Raw genomic sequence first — 9,004 nt, forward strand, 5'->3', positions numbered from 1 at the left:
CTAGAACCCCATACTATAACCCTGCTTGCTCTCTACCATCTCTACTTTAGCAGTTTTCTGGGGAAAAAAATGCCAGAAGGAGTTTTTAAGTGAAGCATCCATTTGTTTGAAAGACAGATAAGTAAGATATCAGCATGAACAAAGAAATTCGAAAAAATATAAATATAGCCATGAATAAAACACTGACAGTGTTCGAATCTAGAGATACGGTGTCTCCACGAAATTTGGTCAATTTGAAGGCAATGCAAATCCCTGTCTCTTATACACATCTAGATGTGTATAAGAGACAGGAACCAAAGAAGAACCCCAAATATTAAATAACAAAGGTATTTTGTCTACTGAAGGAATTCATTTCTTTCAAAACGAACAGTTGTTTAGTGAATTAAAACAACATGGAATTGGCGATTTAAGTGAGAAAGGGGTAGCAGATTGTTTAATGATACAGGGTGGGACAACAATATATGCTACGCGAGACCAAAACCTAGCTGTCAAAATAATTAAAAGAGGTACATGTAAAATCTATGTAAATCAACTAAAAGCAACAGTAACAAAGGCTACAGGAGAAACCATCATAACTGAAATTCAACAGAAAAGAGATGGACATTTTATTGTGAAAGGAGTTTTTAAAATTATTGGTGCTTACAAATTAGATGTTAGTGTAAACGGTGAACCAATCAAGCATTCTCCTATAATGATATATATACAAAAAGAAGGTTTAGTAAAGACTATAAACGTAGGGAAAAATGTTACTGATGTTTTATGGTGGCAACAAGAGAGTTTCCTATTAGTTGCATTTGAGAAAAACGAAATATATAAGTACAGGCAATCTGGAGAATACATTGGCAAGATAACACTGCCAAAAGGTGTGAGTGTTAATCGAATGTGAAAAGTGAAAAATGGCAACTTAGCACTCAGTGATAATGGTACTGATCAATGCATCAAAATATGTACTATGGAAGGTAATATAGTTAGGAAAATCGGAAAAGGAGTGTTAAAATGTCCATCTGGGGTCGAAGTTAATAGAGCATTTACACATCTTTACGCTACAGGCATCTCCAATACGTGTGTGTACAGGTTTGGTATTGATAGTAATGTGGTCACGGAGATACCAGGTATAAATTTACAACAAAAATGGTACAACTATGTGAGCCTTACAAAAGCTGAAAACTTGCTCGCTTCAAATCATGATAGACTGGAACTGTTTATTAATGACAAGTTTAGTGAAGTGCTTGTAGGAAAACGTAGGGTAAACACACCTTGTGGAGTTGTAGTTGACGATGATGACAATATCATCTTATCAAGTTTTGATAGGTTAGAGCTATTTACTGGTGATGGAACTTTTATCAAAAGAATTGATAAAAAAGAAGATGGAATCAAAATTCCAAAAGGATTAACGATAATTTCGTATTACCCAAGGAGATTTGCTGTCACAAATCAGCATGACAAATCAGTTAAAATATTTGATTACTAAAATTAAAATTGTGATTTTTGATTATGTTATTGTTAAATTTATGACAATAGGTAAGCAAATAAAAATGTAACACAGAATGCTTTTAGCAAAACGGCCTAAATGTTCTCGCTGGAGGCTATATAAATGAAGCAATTGCGTAATTGTGCCGGGCAAAAAGACCATCTGCGGCCCTGATTGTGTTTAACAGGCTGGTTAACACTTAAAATGAGCCTGCCAATTGTTGACCCACAGTAACTTTTTATTTTAAATATCGGCCAAGACATAACAAATGCTTTTACTGAGACTATAGTGTTTTTCAAATACATACTGTATTTATAATCTTTTTAAATATTGTAGATAATAAATGCCAGATAGTTAAGTCATGGGACTAACTATGAACTGCTGACTGACTGTGGAAAGTGACCTACCTGCTGAAGATAAAAGCAAAACATGCACAATTTTATGCAGTCCGATTTCTGTTCCTGACAAAATGTGTCAAGCTTTCCAGAAAGGGAAATGTCTATCCCCGTTTCGAAGGAAGAGGAAGCCTAGACTCGAATTTATAGCACCACCATATCTTATATTGCTTAATCTTAACCTCATGTATGGTAGTTTATCTAATCTTTCCTAGCCAAGGTGACGTGTATAGTGTGCCGTATATAGTATTGTTGAAAGATAATCACGTATTGTTACAAGATAATTATGTAGTGAATAAATAATAATGATGCAGATATTAATATGATATGATTTTGATTTTTTTTTCAGCAAAAAAAAAAAAAAAAGATGAAAAGAGAAATTAAATATAGATTTGTTAAATAAAATTTGATAAATCTGACCAGTAATCTAACTTAAAGGGAAAAAAATGACTTAAGACGAATTTAAGCTGATTTCTAGTTTGATAAATCAGTCTCAGTGCATTATGTATGTTATATTTTATGAAAAAGATTAGCATGTTTTAAATTTTGTATGATTGTATAAAGCCGAATACAATCAAATCGAGTTATTAACGTCAATTAACCGGCTTATGTGAACCAAAATAGCTATCCTAGTTTGATTTTACATGTTTTTATCTCGTAGGTCTACAATTTACTTTTTCGAAATAATATGGAGAAGGCATTTTAAGCACTATTAGTCTTTGAAAACATGATGCAGTCATTTCTAAATTTATGACAAAAAATTATTTCTTGAGATAAAATAACTACAGTATTTTGGCGGCAGTGCCGATATAAAACTACAGTTTTTTTGGCACTCAGGCAGTGACGATAGAAAACAGTAGATTTTTAGCACTGCGGCACAGGGGTGGCACCAAAGGCAGGCCGGGGGCCAGGGCTCCTCTGTCGAGGAGAGCTGCCCTCCCCCTCCCGTCGGGGAGAAAAAGCACAATTCGTCGGGGAGGAAAAAAGAATTATATGTATTTTCTACATTATTTGTACACTCTAAAATCGATTAAGTAAGCCTTTGAAACCCCTAAATTGTCAAAATTTTCGCCCCTAGACCATCTTCGAAACCTTTTAATCGAAACTCGACCACGCCAACTTTGCTTTTGTCGGGTAAATCTGACCTCTCGTCGGGGGCATCGCCCCCCTCGTCGGGGACCTCGGTCCCCGCGTCGGGCAAATCCTGGCGCCACCCCTGCTGCGGCAGTACCGATAGAAAACAACAGCTTTTTTCCGCACTGCAGATAGCCACTATCTTGAAACACAGTCAGTTATCAGTGTCATAAAAAGCGTCTCCAATCCCACATCCATTTTTTATTGGGATTTGTAAAGTTTCCTACGCAAGAAAAGATTATTTTACTATAATGAGCCAGGGGTGGCGCCAGGATTTGTCCGACGGGAGGCCGAGGTCCCCTAGGCGGAGACCGAAGTCCTAGACAGAGAGCCTATGTTCCCAACATGAGCAAAGTGGGCATGGTCGGGTGTTGCTCAAATGCTCAAAATCTTTCGACGGTGGCCTAGAAGAGAAGGCAGAACTTGGTGATAGAGTCGAGTTACTGCCTCCTGTGTTTCAATGATATAAGTCAAAGTTCATATTATTTTCTAATACAAGACAGAGTTGAAGGTAAAATCTAATACAGTATATGCCTATATATTACTATTGAAACTTTTCAATGTAAAATTTCATAGTCTCCGAGAAAGTCTCAAATAATTAAGTTTAGAAGGACACACAAGTTAACCGATTACGCTCCAAGTCATTACATTACACTATGACCAGTCTACGGAAATTAATACGTCAAACTTTGTAAACGGAAATAATAGTCATTACAATGCAAATCCTGGATACTCTATTAGTAGTTGATGAAACTTCAATTTATAACTGTGTAGGCTATAATGTAAAGTGCTGTCTGTCACTAAGATTTTCTCAAAAGAAACAATATATTGTTAATACTCATCCAAGAAGAAGAACTAGAATAAATAGAAAAGGGAAAACAATAAAATCAGAGAAAATAACGCTTGGCTACACCAACGAAAGAGAGAGAGAGAGAGAGAGAGAGAGAGAGAAAAACCCGGTGCCGACGCCTACATTAAATTAACCAATTAGGCCTTTAGATCATACCATTGTATTGTTTTATGCAAATAACGGAAGTTAATACCTCCTACTTTGAAACCTACGGTATTACTAGTATATTATTTAGCTATGACAAGTCAACACGAACATAAAGACTCAAGTTGTAGTTGATGATTCTGTTCAACATTGAATCATCCTTAACCGTAGTAAGCGAGGTAAGCACTTGGTCTTTACTTAAACTCTCAACTTCTTAAAATAAAATTAAAAATGTATGAATTAATAGCTCGAAAACATTGTAAATATTCATTGAACAATGATAAAGTACTAGTAACGGTAATAAAAGATGTATACTCAGTTCATCCTCAAATTCGATACCACCTTTATGACCTGAGTAAGGTAGTCTGAGAGGTTCGGTCGCACTTAGACGGTTAGAATTATGTTAAAATATTAAAGAATGCTTGTTTATACTTCAAATCAGAGGTATTTAGAAAAAGGCATCTCCAGATACTCTCAGAAATAGCAGTATCAACTTTTATAATGTTTTTTCTGAGTGTATGTTTGCCAATAGAAGTTCAATTTTCAATTAATTATATAAAGAATGTTACGTTTCTCCAGAAAATAACATCGGAATATGTAAGACTTTTAGCCAAAAGCAATGTGTTTTACATATAACTACGGTAATGAAATACTCTGCACTATCAAAACAGGCTGAGCGAAGCAATATTCATATATTATTTGTAGTTGTTTATTAAAAAAAAAAGCATTTGGAATTTAAATTTTAATGAATATCTGATAAAGAACGACATATGAACTGGATATGGCAAAATCATAAACAAATTAAGCCAAAATAAAGTAAACAGGACTTGTATCCGTTTCATCATAAATTATTTTCATTCAAACACAAACAGTATTGACTTAGTATCGTGGGAAAAAAATAGGAAAAAAGTAATATGTGAATGAACTAGACTATAAATATGAAAATATTTATTGTTCAATATGGAAGAAAATCTGCCTGTTTTAATACAATAAAATATGTTTGGTTGAATAAATAATTAAAATGAAATAAAATAGACCAATAGTTAATTTCTGATTCCACAACGACTACGAGTGCTTTGAACTATTATAATTGCTTTAGTTAAAAACACAACAGAAGGCTTCATGGGTGAATTAATTTACAATTTAATTTATATTTTAATTTTCATTTACAGGATACATACAAAATGGCTGAAAACAAGAAAGGTCAGTATGATGATGAAGAAAAGTTGCTGGAATGCTCCATTTGCCTCAACAAACTCAAACAGCCTAAAACCTTAAACTGTCTACATAGCTTTTGTATGCAGTGTTTAAGAAGCTTGCTCAAGGAAAAAGATGACTTGATTTGCCCAACATGCCTAAAACCATGTCCCATTCCAGAGGGCGGACTCCTGGAGCTACAACCAAACGCCTTCATTAACAACTTATTAGAAGCATTCGAAATGATTGGGGAAGGAGACAACATGGAATGTAGCTGTGAAAAAGATAAAAAGGCATCACATTATTGCCCGGAATGCAAACAGTACATCTGCTCCACTTGCTTTGACAATCACAAGAGATTTCCCGCTCTTAAAAGTCACAAATTACACTCAATAGAAGATGTGCAATCTATGACACCATTACAGTTTTCATCGTTACATCGCCAACAATGTGCCCTACACAATGAAATTTTGAAGTTCTACTGCAAATGTTGTGAGACTGTAGTATGTATGCACTGTGCAATTACTGACCACTGTGACGGAAATCATAAGCTAATTAGTATACACGAAGCATTCAATGACTTCGAAATGACTGCAATTAAAGTGAAGGAAGCTTCTAATGAATACAATACCATAATGCAAGATGGCCTCAAAAATGCTTTTCATAATGATTCAAAATTATGTAAAAATAAAAAGAATTGCTTGAGAGATATTGAAAATCATGTACAAAAAATGGTTAAAATCATTAAGAAACAAGAAGAACAATTAAAAGAAAAAGTAGAAAAAGAACATGAAAAGAAGAAAAAAGAAAATGATGCCCAAATTCGTAAGTTTAAAGCATCAATATCTGATGTAGAAACAAAAATGAATTTTCTTAGTAAGTTATTGAGAAGTGATGCAGCAACAGCTTTGCAGTCAAATCAAACCATTATTACAGCATTGAAAAAAATAATTCAGCCAGAAACATATGCAATGGATAATAAAGATAAAATGAATAATGCAAAAATTCACTTCTTTCAAAACAAACAATTATTTAGTGAATTATTACAGCAAGAAATTGGAAACGTGAGTGGGAAAAATGTTGCAGGCTGTTTGAGAATAGAGAATGGGACAAAAATATATGCTACAAGAGGCCAAAACCTAGCTGTCAAAATAATTATATCAGATACATGTAAAATAAATGTACATCAACTGAAGGCAACGTTGGCAAAATGTAAAGAAACAAAGGTGATTCACATGATAGAGGAAAGTGATGGAAATTTTGTTATAAAAGAAGTTTTAGATAGTATCGGTGACTACATCTTAGATGTTTGTATTAATGGTGAACCAATCAAACAATCTCCAATGATGATAAATGTAATAAAAGAAGGCTTAGTAAAGACTATCAAAGTAGATAAAAATGTCACTGATGTTGCATGGTGTAAACAAGATAGCTGCTTACTAGTTTCATTTTGCAAAGGTGAAATTTACAAGTATAAGCAATCGGGAGAATACATTGGTAAGATATCACTATCAAAAGGTGTGAGGGTAATTAGAATGTGTATAATGAAAAATGGTAACTTAGCATTCAGTGATGATGGTGATGATCAATGCATCAAAATATGCACAATGAATGGTAATGTAGTTATGAAAATCGGAAAGGGAGTTTTAAATCGTCCATCTGGGGTAGAAGTGAATGACACGTCAACACGAGTTTACGCTACATGTTTTTCCAATTCTTACGTACACATATTTGATATTGATGGTAATGTGATCAATAGACTACAGGGTTTATATTCCGGTAAAATTTGGTGTAATGATGTCTCTCTTACAAAAGCTAGAAAGTTGCTCATATCAAATTGTATTCAGAGTAGACTAGAACAATTTAATACAGAACAGTGCTTGAAGGTGCTTGTAGGGCCAAGTAGAGTTAATGCACCTGGTGGAGTTGCTGTAGATGACGATGACAATATCATTTTATCAAGTATAAACAAGTTGGATCTACTTCGTAGGGATGGTACTTTCATTAAAAGAATTGATAAACAAGAAGATGGAATCAATTGCCCACAGGGAGTAGCAGTAATCTCGTATTATCCAAGGAGAATTGCTGTCACAAACCAGCATGATAAATCAATTAAAATATTTGATTACTAGAATTAAAAACAGTAAATAAGCATGTAAACATAAACAATGGAAGTTATACATATTAAGTACTCTTGAATAGGCCGGGGAAAAAGACCATTACTCTACGGCTTGAAGAGGTGCGATTCCACCGTTGTACATACCTGGAAATAAGCCTGTAAATTGTAGACCACAGTAACAATTATTTTTCTCAAGAATCAGCAGAGATCACTGCATTTGCTGGGCCATGGGATAACTTGAGCGAAATTACACACTATATGAAAAATACTATGCCATAAAAATTGGAATTGCTGGAAATAACAGAATGAGATACAGTCCCAACTCTCTCTAAGACAATTTTTAACCCTGACAAAATGTTTCAAGTTTTATAGACAAGGAAAGGGGCATTCATTCCCGATTTGAAGAAAAGAAGGAGTAGACCCTCTTTAGAGACAGTCGATCTAATTTTCCTTAATATTAACCTCGGGTATGTTGCTTTATGTTCGCTTGACCTATTCTGAGGTGTATATAAAGACAAACTCATAGAGCTACAAGACAGCGTGTAAAAAAAAAAGATGCGTATATGAATATCATTAATAGTGGTAATAATTAGTACATTATTTGACATAAATATATAATTGTATAGCAATAAAAGAACAAAGAAGAAATGTAGAATTGACAATTAAAATTGTATAATATATAATACATTAGATGCTAAGAAATGTTGATGCTATCTGCTTTAATTAATTTAGGATAGATATGTATTTTTTGTATATGTTTAATATTGAAGAAAATGGACGAAAGAGGAAAACAATACTGTATATACGCCCACATAAAATATATGATATATTTTAAATATGCTGTAACAGTTTATTATTTTGTTTATAAAGTATATACAGTATTTTCGCTTATTTACAAACATTTACGTAAGTTAAGTTGCATACCTACTGATGTGAGTACCAAATGTATTTTTGAATGATTTTTACAAATAATTGTGCAAATTGATTAGGGACTTAATTGTTTATTGGATATTTAAGTCACAGAAACAGCCATGAAGATATGAAATTACCTCATTACTTATTGACAGTTACAATGCTTGTTTTTGTTAAGTACCAGTACTTCACTTTCTTTTTACGATGTTTTGACTCTTTGACTTTTTTATCTTTTATTTGCATTTATTTTACTATTTATATTTTATTTAACTTCTTTTAAACGGCATTATCGTTTTACTTCTAAACTTAGTTGTAGGTTAGTTTAAGCGGGTGTTATTGTTTCATTGTATATTGTTATTATTCTTAATTTATCTTTATTTATGGCTTTATGGTATATGATTGACTTTGGCCCCTCTCTATTTTTAACAATCCCATTCGGGCTTCATGAGCGTTCCTCTTTTGTCAGTATTAATTCTTGTCTGTTAATTTAATGTATCTGAATTTGTTTTTGACGAAATAAAGAATTTTTGTATTGTGGAGACAAAGATGAGACATGTGTAGTAAAGAATACATGTTGGTTTTCAATGTCTCTCACATTGGAAAGTGCAACAGGATGTAACAAATAAAATTATATATCTTAAAAACAAAAAATATTATCATTTTCATTAATACTATAATTATAATAATTAATTAAAGTGTGCCAGCACTCACGCGTCGACAACGATGGAATAAATATTCATTTATTTATTTATTTCAATTTTTTTCTTACTTGCAGTTGGTTT

At 33.2% G+C, this 9,004-nt stretch overlaps 2 protein-coding genes across 2 annotated transcripts in view; one reads left to right on the plus strand and one right to left on the minus strand.

The window, feature by feature from the left end:
* Positions 1-8,820, plus strand: part of LOC117109609 (tripartite motif-containing protein 2-like) — a 12,281-nt gene extending 3,461 nt beyond the window's left edge. Inside the window, exon 2 of the mRNA XM_033251990.1 lies at positions 5,167-8,820. Coding sequence (XP_033107881.1) covers positions 5,179-7,323 — 2,145 coding nt within the window. The 5' untranslated portion in view covers positions 5,167-5,178 and the 3' untranslated portion in view covers positions 7,324-8,820. The remainder of the gene's footprint in view (positions 1-5,166) is intronic.
* Positions 1-9,004, minus strand: part of LOC117109608 (low-density lipoprotein receptor-related protein 2-like) — a 51,599-nt gene that overhangs the window by 39,668 nt on the left and 2,927 nt on the right. The gene's annotated exons all lie outside the window — the stretch shown is intronic.

This window comes from Anneissia japonica, unplaced genomic scaffold (assembly GCF_011630105.1).
Source record: "Anneissia japonica isolate Jap-2015-1 unplaced genomic scaffold, ASM1163010v1 scaffold287829_len2072220_cov186, whole genome shotgun sequence".
Taxonomy (NCBI): Eukaryota; Metazoa; Echinodermata; class Crinoidea; order Comatulida; family Comatulidae; genus Anneissia; species Anneissia japonica.